This window comes from Coccinella septempunctata, chromosome 2, assembly GCF_907165205.1.
Source record: "Coccinella septempunctata chromosome 2, icCocSept1.1, whole genome shotgun sequence".
In the NCBI taxonomy this organism is placed as follows: domain Eukaryota; kingdom Metazoa; phylum Arthropoda; class Insecta; order Coleoptera; family Coccinellidae; genus Coccinella; species Coccinella septempunctata.
This window is the reverse complement of record NC_058190.1, coordinates 2,183,773-2,202,849: the sequence shown is the minus strand read 5'-3', so window position 1 is coordinate 2,202,849 and position 19,077 is coordinate 2,183,773. Positions and strand designations below refer to the sequence as shown.

The following is a 19,077-nucleotide window of genomic DNA, read 5'->3' as shown; positions in this document are numbered from 1 at the left end:
TCGCCTCAGAGAATATGTTTTAAGGCCTCGTCACGCGGCAAGAGGTCCAGCTCTTACCCCAGCCCATAGAAGGGCTCGTTTGGATTTTGCGAGAGAGCATATCCATTGGGAAGAGGCCGATTGGGAAAGAGTTCTCTTCACAGATGAGTCTAGATTTTGCCTCTACCATTGTGATCGACGTTCCCCTGTATACAGACGTCCACATGAAAGATATGCTCAGTGCAATTTCCTGAATACCACTGGTTTCAGGGGAGGATCGATTATGGTATGGGGTGGAATATCTTTGACTGCTCGCACAGACCTAGTGGTCGTTAATAATGGAGCTATGAATGCTGATAAGTATATAAGGAACATTCTTGAAGAGCATGTAGTGCCATTTTCCCCATACATTGGTGAAAATTTCATTTTTATGGACGATAATGCCAGATCCCATCGTGCGCGCATCGTTCAGGAGTACCTTGAAGAGGTTGAAGTCTCTCGAATGGAATGGCCAGCAAGAAGTCCAGATCTCAATCCGATTGAGCAGGTTTGGGACAACCTCAATAGAAGGCTGAGAAGTTCAGAAAATCATCCAGCTACTCTTAATGACTTAGGAATCCAACTCAGAGAAATCTGGGAAGGATTAGATCAGAACATTTTAAGATCACTCATTTTGAGTATGAATCGTCATTGCCGAGCTGTAATTAACGCAAGGGGTGGAAATACCAAGTAATAAAGGACTTATCAGCATTTCAGTATTTTGAAAATTGTTCATTTCTCTTCCTTCACATAAGATTCGGTGACATCCTGAATTTTTCTTCCATTTAATGTGTCTTGTTTCGTTCAAAACCTTCCCGAGAGAACATAAAAAATAAGTTATAAAGTCAATGTAGAGTTAACTTTCATTAAAATTGAGATTTTCAGAATGTGCGTTAATTTTTTTGCGCAGTGTATATGTCGAACGACAAGTTTTATATGTATAATATATTTAGGAAAAGTGTAATTTTTCAATTCGTCTTGTTTCTCCTTTTTGTTATTTCGAATTCAAGTTTGATTTTAGGTTCTACCATAATAAGGGTCTATTATTTTGTGTGTTTATTGAATGATTTTTTCTGTATTATAGCTAAAGAACAAAATTTCTGATATATATCGGATATACCATATATCCGATATTATGATATTTATATAAATATCATTATTGCGAACCCTGATATTTGTACGAGTCAAAGAATCACTCTATATATGATAAGATTTGAACCTGAAAAAATTTGGGAACCTATGATACCAATAAATTTTCATACTAGAAACAGCAACACTCACCTCTTTACGCTTGAATCTGTTCATCAACACCTCCATCTCCCTCATCCTCTGCTCCTTGACCTGACTCTGGATCTGTTGCTCGGATATCGTGTTCTTGTTCTTGAACAGCGCTTCCACGGTACTAGCGATACCCATCGACTTGGAAACCGTCGCTTTTGCCGGACTTCCGTGCGGGCTCTTCGTGCAGCCGTTCTTCTCGGCCGTTTTAACCACCTTGGGCGGATTCGCGAAGGTCCTGGACGAAGTTAAGGCCTGCGTCGGTCCTTTGGCACCTTCAGATGTAGACGATGAAGAATCGAACTTCTTCGTGACCGATTTAACGGAAGGTTTCCAAGAATCCTCGGGTTTAGGTTTTTGATCGTCGTTCGATCCCACCTTCCTCAGTTTGACGTTCTCGAAAGTGACCAATTTTTTACCATCGTCGTTTTTTCTGGGCGACCCGGTCGCGGGACTGTTCACGGTCGTTTTATTATTCGCATTCGCCGCCTTGTTATTGCCCTTTTTATCGTTCAGAGGCACGGACATGGCGAAGGGTGCCTTGGGTAACAAAACGTCTCCGCGATTTTTTTCGAAAAGTGCTTTTCTCTCCGAAATGGATAGGCAGGAAGGATCTTGGGTCGGCATTCTCCTGGGCGACCTAGGTTCCTCCGCGGTTCTTGCAACTGCGTTTCTCTGGAAACGCCCGGAAGTTTCAGCGTCGGTCTTTTTGTTCTCCGCGGGTTTATTAGGGGGTTTTTTCTCTTCCTCGTTCTTGTTTACGTTCTTGGTGTAATTGTACACCAATTTTGAATCTTTAGTTTTCCTTTGGAATCCCTGAGACTCCTGCGAAAAGAAATGAGGATTTTTCTTGTGAACTTATGCTCGATGCGCCAACTTCATGCAAAAAACTGTTACATGGAGGGAAAATTTACTAAGGCCGTTTGCACCAATCCCCCTTAAAATGAGTACTTAACTAAGCGTAGCTTAAAGTTAATGGACACTTAATTTTATTTCCAGTTGCACGACTGCGGCTCAACAGAATCTTAAGTAAGGGGCCCTTAAGTTTTCATATCTAGTGATATTTCAGTTTTTCATTTTGGTGCAACTTCATTCTAGTCTAATAAAGCCTTTTCATTGGTTGGCTGGTTGCCGATGATCGTTGTCATTTCATTAACCTAACTTTATTGTCCTGTCAGTCAGTGTCAAGTAAACTATACTGCATTCATATGTTATTTAGCAGTCGGTTGGCCATGAAATAATTTTCTCAAGTTTTTGTAACTAGAACGGAGTAAGGTTGGCACTCATTAAATGTCGGTTATGTCATAACGCCGTTGCCACAACTAAGATGTCTAAAAATATGGTGTATGCACTGATTAGATTTTGTTTTTCCCGTTTAGAAAATAAAAGATAAGTTTCGTTTTTTCGATTTGGTCTAATGTCATTCCATTCAAAAATTGACGAGTGCATACACCATGTTTTTAGACATCTTAGCCACAACTAATATCAATTTTTATTACGAAAATGCCGAAAGTGATTGAAAAAAGAGACAGGGTTTCAGAAAGTGCTTTTTAGAATTCAGGTCCGCTCATCCAAATTGTTACACCCCGATATTCTAAAATCCACAATACGTCAGACGGTAGCGAAAATATTCAATATAAGAGAATTTATAAAATGTTTCACCTGAATCTAAACGACTTATATTTCAGCTGAATATTTCTACAATCAGAAAGATTGTGAATGAAGAGGATAACAAAGAATTTCCTTCCATCGGGAAACTCAAAAAAGTGATGGCGTTTGAGAATTTTATGTTTGAGTGAATTGATGCGAAAAGTTTACTACAGGATTTTCGATTAATGTCATCGTAGAATAAGTTCCCGAAAATTGATTTTTCATTTGACTTGTCCTTCACATTGTGAATGTCTTAAGGTACCAATTAATACCTAATTATTATTATTATATCAATGATGAACAACCACAAATACGCGCCAGTTGTCCTGTTGATTGTTTATTCATGTGAAATTTTTGTTCAAAGGTGAAGTTGATCTTGATCTGAAACTTATATTGAAGAAAGATGATTTTTGTTGAAGAATTTAACATTTTTGTAATTATCTGTTAATTCCTTCGGGAGACACCCATTCCCAACCACAGTATCATATGCATTTCATCTTAGAGTTGATATTTTTGAAATCTACAACTGATGTAACGTACTCAAACTTTAGCCAAAGAAGATAACCAACATTAACTCTCCTCAAGCTAGTGCATATTATGATATTATACTGATCTCTTGTATTTTCCATGCAAATAACTGGATTTGGTATGCCTTCAATCAGTTTGTATAAATTTCATTTATGTTCGTCACATATTTTCCGAAGAGATTCGACATTGTAATAAAATACATAATAACAGAAACTTTTACGTAGAACGGGCAACATAGCGTTGATTTAAAACCCAAAAATGTTTTGACAAGCGCCATAACCCCACATTTTCGTACTATACAGAGTGAAATGTGTCAAATTTCCATAGCCAACCGAGTGCTAAAATAAAAGTGAATGGAGTATATTATATTATTATCAGAGACGAGTCTCTATGATTATTATCAAAGAGTGACAACTTTTTATTGCTGAATTAGCATTATTATTGATAATGAAATGGATTGTCAAATAAAAGGTACTTGACGATATTAGAAAAATCACAGCAGTTCTGAAGCCAGTTTATGAGTTCAACAAATCATTTTAGGTTAGAATACCGCCCTTAATAAATACCTAAATGGTCATTACAGGAGCGCTTAAATTTAAGGCTAGCTTTAGCCATTTGAATGACACTTAACAGTTGGTGCAACGTAATTTAAGTTAAGGGTTCATTTTAAGGGACACTTAACACTAAGTGCGTTTGGTGCAAACGGGTCTTATTATCGTAAGAGAAATAACTCACCAAGGAATCCAAAACTGACTTGTCCCACTTGAGCGTTGTTTTGTCAGGCTTGGCAGATGTCTGAAATAAATTTTGGGACATATCTCAATGATAATGTATTGATCAAATATTTTAGAGTAGAAAAATGGGAAACGAAGCGACTGAAGTGATGGGAGCGCCATCTATGTTTCAAATATGTTTTTAGACAGGTCAAAATATTAATTTGAGGGCCACTTGCAGACGCATTTTGATCAAAGATGATTCTCTTAACGCCTTTTGTTTATCAAGCTCGTTCTAGTTGTTGATTATTGAATTTTTTTTCTCTAATTTTTTGATGAAACCCTCTAAATCTAGTTAGAAAATTATTACGTAGATCATATAAAATGGATTTCTAAGGAAAATGGAAATATAAATATTAAAACTGGTAACATGTGACTCGGTCATTCATTGATTTTAATTTTCAGTGCTCCGAAGTGGACTCAATTTTCAGGGCGTAAAGACAATGACTTAAGCAAACACTACTGACTACACCATGTGCAGTGAACATTTTACTGCAAGTCGATTGAGAACTGTTCATCCACGTAAATTGTTGTATGCAGGAAGCATCCCTTTAATGAAGGGACTATTTAGGCGAAATTATGACTTTTATACGTCCATTCAAAGATTCCCAATTGCTACTCTTTCAATTTACTCAGAAATGCAAAGGTTTCATTGATTTCGATTTGGGAATCGAGTGACCGTCACATTTTCATTTGGAAAGTTAAAGTTTTATGGAACCTGCTGTGAGTGTTTTGTTCATTCATTAATCAATTTGTATATTGTGTCATGAAGAGACCGTATCGCAAAAAAATCATGAAAAAAGCATTGAGAATCTATACTGACGGGCTCACATACTGGTGTTGTATAGCCCTGTAAGGTTTTTTTATTGTGGTTCTGAAAATTCTGTAAATAATGTGTGATTAACTGATATGTACAGAGTGACAGTGATATGTACTGGATGGGCAAATTTCGATGTTTTAGCACTACAGCTTTTAAACCAATGGAGACAGACAAAATCTGATACCCCATTCTCGTTCTCTTTTTCTGAGAAACTAACAAGAGTAGTAGTCATTTTTGGTCACCTTCTTTTGTTTTCGAGTTATAAGCGAAAATTGGAAAAATGGCGATTTCAAAATAAATTAAATCTCCGCTAATACTGATGATAGAGCTCTGAAATTAAAACATTATACAGGCACTTTTTAAGTAGAATCCAGTGGCGTGCTTGCCTTTCCAGCAGGATTATTAATTACGAAGCTATGACTCAAAGTTATGTTTTTTTTTAAATGGAAACACTAGATTTCTGTGCAATTTTTTGAAAGCTTAATTTTTACTGATTTCAAAAATATATAACATCATAAGGTTTGTATCAATTTAAATGATAGAAAATGGTCAAAACCTTTTATCTCAATATTTCTATGGTTTCAACTTTTGACGAGCACAGAAGAATAGAGCTTCCTATAACAAGAGCAGTTTCCTTCCGGCAATGTCATTCTTTCTATGCTTCTTACCAATTTTCACAAAATTTGAATCTTGGAGAAATTGAGTAAGAAGCATAGAAATGAAAGGACTAATAGAAGGAGACTATGGTAATCATAAGATGCTACATTTTTCTATTCTCATCAAAAGTAGAAACCATAGAAATATTGAGAGAAAAGGTTTTTGACCATTTTCTACTATTTATATTGATACAAACCATATGATATTATATTTTTTTGAAATCAGTAAAAATTAAGCTTTAAAAAAATTGCACAGAAATCTAGTGTTCCCATTTAAAAAAACATAACTTTGGGTCATAGCGTCGTAATTAAAGATCCTGCTAAAAAGGCAAGCACGCCACTGGATTCTACTTAAAAAAGTGCCTTTATAATGTTTGAATTTCAGTATTAGCGGAAATATATTTATTTCGAAATCGTCATTTTTCAAATATTCACTTATAACTCGAAAACAAAGGAAGGTGGCCAAAAATGACTACAACTATTGTAAGTTTCTCAGAAAAAGAGAACGAGAATAGGGTATCAGATTTTGTCTATCTCCACTGTTTTAAGAGCTGTAGTGCTAAAACATCGAAATTTGCCCACCCTGTACAGGGTCCAGTCCAATTATGTCACGACAAGGATGATTTCAAAGAAAATGCCGAAACAGGTCAATTTTTATTCGTGGGATGACATATTTTGAGCAAAATTGTAAACCGAAATCTCCTCAACGCTAGGTGTAGAAGCTATCACCCCTAAATTCTCAATAGGGAATAGGAGGTGAGATATACTTGAATTGAAAGATCACTTGTCCCTCTACATGAATACTATGGTTTGAAAATTTTTATTGATTCCTTGAAGTAGTTACAGTGAGGTGACACTTTGAAAACTTGCAGGCCAATTATGTCTCGACAAGGATGTTTCCAAAAAAAAAAAAAGCCGGGACAGGTCAATTTTTAATAAGGAAGGGGGACATACTTTGAGCAAAATTGTAAGCCGAAATCTCCTCAATCTTGGGTGCAGGGGTTGTCACCCCTAAATTCTTCATAGGGAATAGAGGGTGAGCTAAACCTCAATTGGAAGACAATATGTCTTTCTACATAATACTATTGTCTTCCAATTGAGGTATAGCTCGCCCTCTTTTCCCTATGAAGAATTTAGGGTTGATAGCCCCTACACCTAGGTTTGAGGAGATTTCGGCATACAATTTTGCTCAAAGTATGTCCCCCTCCTTTTAAAAATAGACCTGTTCCAGATTTTTCTTTGAAAACATCCTTGTCGAGACATAAAAATGGATTTCTCCTCAATTTGGGTTATCACTGCATATGCAAGTTTAAACTGAATAATTATGAGTTTCATTCATGATTTTTTCAAATTCACCGCGGAAACTATTCGAAATCATCCTTCAAATATGGGGTTTTAAAATTTAAATCGCTTTGTGCGAAGTTTACGATTTGGCAACAGCGCCTACTAGAAAATAAAAAGAACAATGTCCGATCAGCTTGTTTATAAAATAACAGCTGTTGATCTACAGGCGCGTACTCACTGGCGAGCCTCAACAGCAACCGGCCATAAAAATCCCATAAAATTTTACGACCTTCCTCGTTCGTCGCAGACTTCATAGACAGCCATCTTTGTCTATCTCATCAAGATAATGCATTTGTTGTCCTTTATTATCAAGGCATATTTTAGTCGATGTTGCCAGCTTGAGCAATTCTCATAAAACGCTTTAAACTTTAAATACCCATTTTTATTTTTCATTTTTGAGTGCTTAAAATATTTTTTTTTGGGAAACGGTTGAAATGGTTATTTCAAAATGTGACGTTTCAAAGATATTTCCTAAAAAATACATCATTTTCGTCAGATGGAGTATTCCCTATTGGCCTGGCAAGTTTTCAAAATGTCACCTCCTGTAACTACTTCGAGGAATCAATAAAAATTTGCAAACCATAGTATTCATGTAGAGGGACAAGTGATCTTTCAATTGAGGGAAATCTCACCCGCTATTCTTATTAAGTATTTAGGGGTGATAGCCCCTACACCTAGGATTGGGGACATTTCGGCTTACAATTCTGCTTAAAATAAGTCTCCATCTCTTAAAAACTTTACCTGTTCCGGCATTTTCTCTGAAAACATCCTTGTCGCGACATAATTGACCTGGCAAGTTTTTAAATTGTCACCCTGTATATGCTATGATTGTATTTTGAATATTGGTTCATATTAATTTCCGATATGAATTGTACAAATTCAACTGGGTTTAAATTCAAAACAACCTATTGCACAGAAATAACACCTTTGACGTATAGCAGCTCAGCATATACTTTTATGTCCTAGTCAAAGCTCTACACAATTTCAAATTTTCGTAAATTTTCGATAAATTGCGAATAAAAATATAGCACATCCGACAGCGTATTTCATTCATTAATATTAATCGATTCCAAACAATGTTCAGATGAAAACTAACATCCTGGTTACAAAACAAAACCATACTTTTAATTTGTCACTCAGGATGTTTGTTTTCTGGACTCAACAAAGACGATATTGAAATTCAATACAAGGAATAGAATTTGAATTTCGCGTCCTTCAACAGAAAACTGTTATTTAACATCGATTGAAATTCAATCTGGGACGACTCTGCATCTTATGAAACTCAATTGAGAAACTACAATTCAGAAAATTTTTCAAGAATTCGTCTGATGAAGGAGTCTGATATAAACTCCGAAAGTTACGAAGTAATCATTTTCCATTTTTCCAGTTCCATTTTTCGTTGATTGTCAGGCAACAATTTTCATCTGATTAGTATAAGAATTTATGCAGCAGCAAATCCATTATTTCTATATTTTTTAATTGATTTTGTTTCAGAGACTGGGAGTGAAAACCCTTAAGAGTTCCAGAAGATTATATTAAACAGTTTTTCTGTATTGACAGTACGTTTTCAGCGCCATCTCATTGTCGAATATGGCAAACGGTGACCAAAATATAATCGGTTTTTAGTACTAGAGATATGAGGGAGTTTCCTATCTCTTTACTATACAATCTTAGGTATTGATAAGGGCAAAACATATTCACGGTGCGACAAAGCCAATTGACGATTTTCGAAGGTCCATAAAAAAATGGTAAAGCCAAGAAAAACGGTTTTATTCATTTGAATCCAACTTCTAAGATAAAAAAAGGTTCCCTATTACAATTACCATCCAGAAGCTGTATTGAAAAATGATCATCACAAGCTCTACTGGGATGGCACGGTTCTCACAGATCGGAAAATAACTCACAATAGACCTGACCTCATATTGCTCAAAAAGGATGAGGACAGAGCACTATTCATCGACGTGGCGATACCAAATAATAACAATCTTCTAGATAGGCACACCGAAAAAATTTTAAAATACAGAGATCTCAAGGTACAAAGCAGGAGACAGTGGAAGTTGAAAGATATCAAGACCATCCGGGAAAGGGCTCCAACAGAGCTTAATCCCTTTGGTATCTGAGATATCTGGGATAAGTGAATGTTCCTCTGGAGAGGAGTGTGAAAGCCACAATGCTAAAGTCATAATGGTGAAAACAAAATCGTGGTTAAGTATCAGACAAATGGTCCAGTCCCTTTAAATTCGGGGATCGTTGTTGAAAACAGGTACAAAATTACGCGTTCATCCATTATTTTTATGATTTCAACATTCACCTCAACAATCGTCTAAACTGCCGAGTTGGAGGGAGGAATTTCAAAAAAGTGTACTAAATAAATACTTTCTTCATGAAAATACAATATATGTCACTTAAATTCATTATAGTATTAATAATAACTTAAAGATCACCATGAAATCTATCGTATTCCATTTGGAATTCCGTAAAAAACCTCTCTTCAGAACAAATCATCGAATTCATCACTCAGACATTTTTTTAAACAGAATCTGAACAGAAATGAAGGAAAAGACTTGGCATGTTTGAAAATTCTAACAAAGAAATTATCAAAACGTTATTACACAAATAAAATCAGGAGAAATACTAAATGTTACATTTAAATTCAGACAAAGAAGTGATTTGCTTATTTACCTTAATTTCATCCTCCCAGCGATTCATCTCTTCTGCCAAATTCGCCAAACCCCTGAGAAGTTTACCCCCGTGTTTATTTGTCACTGGCGTTTCGTCAGATTTATCTTCAGACATGAATTTTTCTTCTGTTCTGTGTATTGGCGATGACAACTCAGCATCCTCACCACCTTCAAAATTTAATTATACAAGTTCTTGTACTGTACTGACTAAAATCCAATGAAGTAAAATCCGCATATCTTGGAGACTATGCAGGATCTTCTATTTGTAGTACAGGAAAATATTGATCAAAATGTCCAAAACATAGTGGTCTTCCACGCTATGCAGCCCTTGGAACATGTAGCAAAATTTGCCCAGGAAATTGATTGAAAAGCCTCCAAGATCTCCGGATTTAAATCCATTAGACTCTCACTAGAGCGGTCATTCCATAAGTATAAAACTGAAACTACTAAAAAAAGCCTTGCCAACAAATATTGATATAATCAACTGAATGACATGTAAGAATGCTCAGGTATTTATTCCTTTAAATTCAATTATTGAAGCTTCTAAAATAGCTGATTTTATTTATAAAATCTAACCAACCGTTTACGGTTGGACATAAATGCCATGTGATTTCAACATATTGAAACTAGTTTCATAATTTACTTCTGATATAACTTGTTGATTTGATACAAGTAACAAATTGAACAAGTCAGTAAAGCCTATAGATCATGAACAAACTGAAAACATATTCAATTCACTTAACACCCATTATGGTAGAAAAATTCAAGTGTCGTTCACTTTCAACTAATTTGGATACTGAAACCACCAACTAAACCCTACCTGCATAAAGTTTGCCAAGTCTATTCAATCTGTCTTTGACATCTTTTCGAAGACCAGCACCATTAGTTTTCTGTTCTTCGGTATCTGAAGGATCTTCAAATTCTACTTCTACCCTAACATCATCAGAAGAAGTAACTTTAATTTCCATATTTAGATTTTCCTTTTGGAAACAGAGGGTTTTAGTTTTTTGAGGACTATTCCTCTGAACACTTCGCCTACATTTTTCAGCAGTGGGGGATTTCTCTATCTTGAGTTCAGGGATAACGTTCTTCTCACTTAATACCCTGGATTGTGGCACTTCTGTTTCAATTTCTTTATTATTTTCATTCTCGGTGGCTAGTAGATTAGCGCGATGCCTTGCTCGCGACAAAATATTCTTAAAAACAAATAGTAAGTAATGTGAGAATAACAATGTAAATAGTGGCTCACCTCTGTGAATGAATCCATGTGAAGGATTATTATATATTATATATAAATATAAATTTTTGTTCGTTATGAAACTTTAAAACACTTCTTGAAAGCCAATTGTAGATAAATACCGTCTTTGTATTAAAATACAACGTTTTCTTTTTTCACTGGCCGTTTCAACTTACATCAAATTTGAAATGACGGTTACAAGATATTTGTGTATGTGATGGCGCTGCAGGCGCTGCGTCCACAATGCTTGTTTTCTTCCATTAATCTATCTGTGGATACATCATCTTCAAATTCTAATTTGCTCAAAATTAATATATTTCAATGATTAAAATACATGTAGGATCCGGTGCAAATCAAAACAATATTGGTAATTTCATGTCATTAAACACTTGTGCAGAGGTAATTATAATGTAATGATACTTACCTCTCTGGTAATGACTTTCGGAGTTGTTGACAATAAAGAGGTGTTAATTTCTGTGCACCTTTCACAGTTGAATTTTGAATTTGAATCATGCTGTCTTGAAATTCTAGATTTAACCACGTTTTCTTGGAATTTATAGTAATTTCTAGGACTAGAATCTCAAAATTGTAGAAAATAATTGAATTCATGGCGAAGTGTTTGCATACAGATTATTATTATTTATCGAATAATTGTATAAATTTTCATATGAATAAAACATGGGGGGTTTTAGTTTTTGGGGACTATTACTCTGAATACCTTGCCTTTATTTTTCAACAGTGAGGTTTTTTCTGTCCTGCGCTTTGGTTCAGGGATAAGTTATAAATAATCGCATATCTTATACGCTTGTATAATATTATATATTATGAGGTTTTTAAGTATTTATTCAGTTGATAACCAACATTTTCGAATTATATAAGGTTGATATCGTTGACTGAAGTATCAACGGTATTTTGAAGTATTCTTATTGATCATGTCGGGCTGCAAGTTGTTTCTTGGAAAAATCAGGAGAGGAAGTTATGCTCTTATCGGAAATTCTTAATTGATGCAAATAAAAATGAGCTAGTTAAATTCGAAGAAATTATTTAGTCATCCAAGAGAAAACAGCCCTCTATCTAATCTGCAAATGATGTTATCGTTAATTGTTCAATTATACCATATATAATAAGTACATACCTACCTACAGGTATAGTTTCAGGAATTTTTTTACATATGACTTTTAATAATAAAATTTATCGAAGATTTCAATTGATTTATTCCCTATATAGTATATTTATTTTAGTTTGCGCCATAAGGTCAGGAGTCATTTGGAAAACATTGTTGTTATGCAGATTGTTGAATTTGTCGATTACATTTTAATTTTCACGAAAATTCGTGTGCGACATCTCTGATGGAGAAAATGCAGATATGCAGGATTCTACACCTTTTTAAGAATGTAAAAATATGAGATATGGGTGAGGCATTTTGAAACATGACTTTGAAATGTTTCAAATGTTTGAATGGGACATCGCTTCGCATCGGTGGAATTTCAAGGGACTGACAATTCGGACGTGACACAAAGTCACCGCGCGGTCCTTTGAAAATGTAAAAAAAGTCCTACTGACACGAGTGTGTCAGATTTTCATACGGGTAGTTAATCTCGGTGTTGCAGACGTGTTGACCCATTAACCTGACACTTAACAGGGGGGGTTTTCTTTATCTGGCAGTTTCAAGAATTTTCTTGAAACATCCCCGTTCCTGTAACTCTAATCGTTACTGTATTCATAATGAAAGTTGTAGATAATAAAATCCTTCACAACTTTTGCCTGAAGCAATTTTACATACTCTCAACCGTTTCCGAGTTAGAGGGCGATAAGGGCGAGGAGCTTAGCCACACATGCGAAAGCTCAAGGTCAATGTAGAAACCTAGTCTAATGTACATTCATCGCCATTTATCTCGAAAACGTTCAAGCGTAGAAAAATTGCTTCGGACGAAATTTGTAGACAATGTTATGCTCTACAAATTTTATAATAAATGCGAAAAGAATTTGAAGCCCAGGAGAGGAGATAATTAAAAAAAAAAACATTTTTTGTGACTCTTATGGCGAATTTTAATTGTTTCGGCTTGCTGAAACTGTCAGATTATATTTTTTCCGCTATTCTTGAGTCCTTAGCTTCAAAATAAGAAGAAATTCCACGTCCCACACATTTTCGTCAAGCTTAAATTGTCAGATTAAGAGACTATATACAGCTCCAAGCTCCAATATTTGGTACAGATACTCTACAGGGTCCAAGGTATCTCCCCTGATCTGACACGCTCGAGTAAATCTCGAATTTCCCTCTTGGGCTCACCAACTATTACAAAACATTCTATAGTGATGTAACGGAAATTTTATATTTGAAATTCTGTTCTGAAGGTGTTTGATGATATGAACTAAATATATAATTATTTATAATAGGGAATACTCCTTTTGTGACGAAAATGATGTATTTTTTATCAAATATCTTTGAAACGTCACATTTTGAAATAACCATTTCAACCGTTCCCCAAAAAAAAAATTATTTCAAGTACTTAAAAATGAAAAAAAAAAAAAGTATTTAAAATGTAAAGCGTTTCGTTTCTATTGCACAAGTTGGCAACATCGACTGAAATATGCGCAGATAATAAAGGACAACAAATACACGTATATCCAGGTGAGATAGACAAAGATGGCTGTCCATGAAGTCTGCGACGAACGAAGAAGGTCGTAAATTTTTATGGGATTTTTATGGCCGGTTGCTGTTGAGGCCCGCCATTGAGTACGCGCCTTATGATGGCTGTAAATAAACAGCCCTTATTTTAGAAACAATCCATTTTCTAGTAGGCGCTGTTGCCAAATCGTAAACTAGAAACGAAGCGATTTAAATTTTAAAGCCCCATACATATTTGAAGAATGATTTTGAACAGTTTGCGCAAATTCATGAATGGAACTCATAATTATTCAGTTTCAACTTGCATATGCTGTGATAACCCAAATTGGGGAAAATTCTCCATTCTAATATAAGATGTTTTGTTGAAAGGAAACTTCTTTGAAACTTATAAATCTCGAATTCGATGCAATCATTCCTTGTTGAAGAATTTTTGAGTGAACCTATATTTTTCGAAAACTCTCGAAAGCCAACTTGCTCCAATCAACATGGGGTGTTCAGCAATACCAACAATAAATCTGATATCTGCGGTAATTGACTGTGAAGTTCCATGTAGTCAGGTGAATCACATAACCTACAAAAAGATGACTGAAAGCAGTCAGGTCAGTAAAAATAACAGAAACAAGCATTCTTTAGTTTCTTCTTTATCAAAAACTTATACATATATTGTCCAAGGACTTTCTCACATAATTATATATACAAAAAATCATAATGACATAGAAGCTGGAAACAAATGAGTATTATTGAATATAAATATCTATTCTATAAATAAATTGATATGAACAGTTACTTGAATCATATTTTTGAAGATATGTACAAGAAAATAAGACAAATTTTCTGCAACTGTCGAAAATAACTAATACTGGGATATAACTTGATATATCCATAAAAATTTCAATAATATGAGCAAAAATTTTATCTCCTACGGGCAGACAAGAAAATTGTGTTACGATACAATTATAATTGATAAGATGCCATGATCTGTGAAGAAATGCCTGTTCAGAAATATCAATATTAAAACAGATAAAAATAGAAACGACTATTGTTATCAAATTAAAGTAGAGAGCTAAATCACATTATATGGAAATACAGTGTGTTCTACTATACACTGAACAAACTTATATATCGTGTAGATGAGCTCCAGAGAAACGTTTTTGCCCTTTTGATACGCCGATTTTGATTTTTTTTCTGAATTGCATACCAAATTTAGCACAAAAGTACCAAGATGGGACCAGAAACTATTATTTCAAAATTCAAACACACTCGACAAAACATTGCTGAAAAATGACTTCAAACACCCTGTATCTCGTTTATGCTCGAAAACTATATCAGTTTGTGCAGTTTGAAGTGAAACACCCTGTATATCGAATAACTTTCAACCCATCGGAGGTTATAAATTAATATTAGTTACCAGCTTTTGATCGTTGTTAACAGAAAGATATTTTTAGTTTTAACTATTACTGGTTTTCGTACATGGAAAAATGTTTCACGTAATTTTTTGTTGAAGGGGTTTGTACCAGTCCTAGATAGAATTCCGTTGGAGTTCAATAGTGGAATAACTTCACAATATCAACAAGTTCAACAAAAAATTCAATTATTCCAATAATTGAATCTAAAAATTCATTGAAAACCCTAATGAATTATAACGAAGACCTTACAATTTATCTTCATTGAAGATTGCATCAGTATTGAAACAAAATAATCAATTAATTAATCCTTCTATCGAGTGCGATGACTTCAAATTACGAGTCATAAACAATTCGTACCAATTGAAAATTCGCGATAATCTTTTTTGTTTAATATCTCATTTGTTTTTCGATAGGTGAAATTATAAAACTTAAATCTATAACTAAATTCTGTTTTTAGTAACAATTTTAACCTAATTGTACTTTTATTGCACTTATGGCATTCTAGAATGAAAAAAAAATCATACATTTGGCACAAAGTCGATCAAAGTTCACTTTCAAGTAGTTTCTTTCCTATTTTAACAGCTGTACAGGGTGGGCAAGATTCGATGGGATTGAATGGCAGCTCTGTAACTGTGAGGGCTAGGGAAAAATGGATGGCACGTTTCCGAACTCGATTTTCAAAAGATTCTTATTGGCCAAAACCGCATCTTCGTTTGTTTTCAAGTTATAAGTGAAATCTTACTTTTCGGCTCTCCGTACTGGGTCCCGATTCTCGAATGTGTAGGAATTAGATCCTATAGGAACATGATCCCATGCTTTCAGTTCCCATGGGAAATCATAATTTGACGTGATACCTATTCTCGAATTCGATGGAATAGTTTTTCCTATAGGATTGACAGAGTGAGGTTTGTCGATGATAGTGTCTTGTCCTTTAACGAATACTAGTGTATTCGTTAAAGTATTCTCATTAGTATGAGAAAGATGTAAATTATGTTGGTAATATGTAACATATTCTGTGGTATGTAGTTCTGAGGTTATATTATTTTGACATTGAACTCAATGAATGAAAACTTCATGACTTCAATATTGTGTTCGAAGTGTTTTGATATATTTTTATTACTACCTGTTCATAATACATAAGACAGCGAAGAAAGATGGATAGAAACGGAAATAAAAGAGATCGAAGAGGGGCCAATATCAGTAAGGAGTAGAAAAAACTTCTTATTGAAATAATGGAGGGGTCTGAGGACTTGAGAGACTTAGGTCATTGGCGAAGAAAAGGCATATACCAAATAATTATATATGTACATATATTATTAAGTCAGCATTAAGTTTTCAGATTAGTTTGTTGAAAAGTTTCTTGTTGAGTTTAATTATTTATTATTCAGATTCTTGTTTTATTGTCACATAGCCTGTTCGTTAATTGTTGTATAATAATTTCGTTTACAATGATAATATACGCTGAATTTTCTCTACTGTTTGTTTTGTTCTCAAACATATAAAAGAATATTTCATGATAAGGGGTAAATAATCATAAAATGTGATAAAAAGAATATGTTCGATATAAAACTGTAACATCCAAATTCAGGGGAAATATTTCCGAAATGGTCGTTACAGTGGGATGATTACTTTTCCTCACGTCACATTTTGGAGTAGAAAGTGTCTCTGAATATTTTCTGTTGTCGACGTTTGTGAAGAAAATATTTCGAAAATGTTTGGTGATTGTTATGATAATCAGTTATTGTGACGGAGTTTGCAACGCAGCTCGTTCCATGTGTAGATGGCGACCAGCCAGGCACATTTCAAAAAATTCAATGAATGAATATGTTCCTAATCTTGAATTCCGAAAAATATTGATTCGCGAAACTGTCGAAATGAGAACATAAACGTCAAACGACCCTGTAACGTCAAATTTTCCCACTGGAAACAGCTCATTCCCATAGAAAAAACCATAGGAAGCAATTCCTCTGAAATGTAGAGGAATATGATCCCATACTTCAGTTCGAGAATACAGAATTTGAAAATTCCATGGGAAATGTCATTTTTTTCCTATAGGATTGCATTCCTACACATTCGAGAATCGGGCCCCTGGTGCCTTTATTTCGTAAAGTATCAGTGATATCGAAAAAACAAATATTACATATTACAGACACTTTTCATGTAGAATGCAGTGGCGTAGTCAAAGATTTTTTCAGTACGCCACTTCAGTGATATAGTGGTAACTTTCATTTTTTTTAAGATAATGGGCGTAGTCAAAGATTTTTTCAGTACGCCACTTCAGTGATATAGTGGTAACTTTCATTTTTTTTAAGATAAACACTATGTTATTTTTACATGTTCCAGTCCCATATGTTAATAATATAAAATATTATTAATTAATATTATTATAATATAAGACGTATCTCTAATTGTTCATCTAATAAAAAACTCAAAAACTAGTTCGGTCTAGTTGGCAGGTCATTTTATTGATAATATGATAATGAACTTTATGCTCCTAAATTGTGTCAGGTTATTAAATGACACAGGCTTTGCCTTCAGTGGATTTCCTTAGGTTTATTATTCAGATGTTAAAATTGTAACAACCTTGTAGATTTCAAAGAATAAACCACTTTATCATTACTAATATGAGAGATTTTGAAGATAACTTTCATTCCGGATATTTCAAAGGATGAAAAATTTTCCAATATGGAATGAACCACTTTCAGGAAATTGTGTAAACCTGGATTCGACTGAATATGAAACCTTTTCAAATACCTTCACAGATAAGGCTGTGTCACTACTAGTAGACGTAAATTGGTAAATATGAAATAGTCAACGAAATTCTCATAATTTCCTCGATTCCTGAGCATCTACTAGAATATCCAGAATGAATGATCTCCAAAATCTCTCATAACCAGATACAACATTAGAGCATAAAGTTCTGATCATATCAAATCAATTTTCATGACTACCCGACATAGGACAAAAAAGTTTGAGTCGTCTATGTCATATCAGGGCCTCGCCTTGTACAACCACGTGCCTAGTAAATACAGGGTGTCCCAAAACTAGTGAATCAAACGTCACACCATGATAGAGTAGACCAAATATTATCGAATGACACCAACATTAGTTCAACGAAAATGTACCGTTTCCAAAAGAATCAGAATTTTAATAAAATACTTAAAGTTGCCGATTTTTGAACTATTTTTCTTAATCACAGGGCCAGTTTGTGAAAAAGGATATCGATTTTAAATTATATTGAACAAAGATTATCATTTTATCTCCCCTAATTGAAATTATTTTAAGTAGTTAATCGATAACCTAAGTAAATGTAAATTAGAACAATTATTATTTCTACATGATTTTTATTACTCAGAATAAACCCCCTCTATAGGGTTGATAATATGGGAGAAAAACGCTATACTTTATCACAAATTGGCCTTGTGATTGAAAAGATAGTTGGAAAATCGGCAACTTTAGGTTAGGTTTTTTCAGAAACGGTACATTTTCGCTCAACTAATGTTGGTGTCATTCGATAGTATTTGATCCTCTCTATAGTGGTGTGACGTTTGATTCAATAGTTTTGGGACACCCTGTATAAAGTTCTGATCCTCAGAGTTTTTAAAGACCGAATAAAAGAACTTCTCCTAAGAAAAGCTTACTATAGTGATGCGGAGTATTTGAGTGACAGCAATCTTTGATTGTATCATCTTTTTTTTGTTGTATGATGGATCTATTGTCTATTTTTATATTAATGTTTACAAGTCATTTTATGATTGCTGATGCGATGTTTGTTATTGTGTCTTTTATATGCGTGTACGTCAATATTGTTATATTGACTTTTTATCAAATTTTTTGACCTGTCCTATACTTCCCATGTCTTCTGAATGGACCAATGAAGATTTATTTATTTATTTATATTTATTATCAATGAAAATGACCTGTCAACGAGACCAATCTAGTTTTTGAGTTTTTTATTGGAAGAACAATCAGAGACACGACGTATGTTATATATTCTGAATCAGAAAAAAATATGGAACTGGAATATGTAAAAATAACACAGGGTTTAAATTTAAAA

The 19,077-nt window shown here is 34.3% G+C and overlaps 1 protein-coding gene across 1 annotated transcript in view; it reads right to left on the bottom strand.

Annotated features, from left to right (window-relative positions):
• Positions 1-11,216, bottom strand: part of LOC123306360 (anillin) — a 41,332-nt gene extending 30,116 nt beyond the window's left edge. The window contains exons 1-5 of the mRNA XM_044888327.1: positions 10,998-11,216; positions 10,569-10,944; positions 9,750-9,916; positions 4,210-4,269; positions 1,300-2,121 (exon numbers count right to left, since the gene is read on the bottom strand). Of these exons, the coding sequence (XP_044744262.1) occupies positions 1,300-2,121; positions 4,210-4,269; positions 9,750-9,916; positions 10,569-10,944; positions 10,998-11,015 (1,443 nt within the window). The 5' untranslated portion in view covers positions 11,016-11,216. The remainder of the gene's footprint in view (positions 1-1,299; positions 2,122-4,209; positions 4,270-9,749; positions 9,917-10,568; positions 10,945-10,997) is intronic.
• Positions 11,217-19,077: the final 7,861 nt, after the last annotated feature.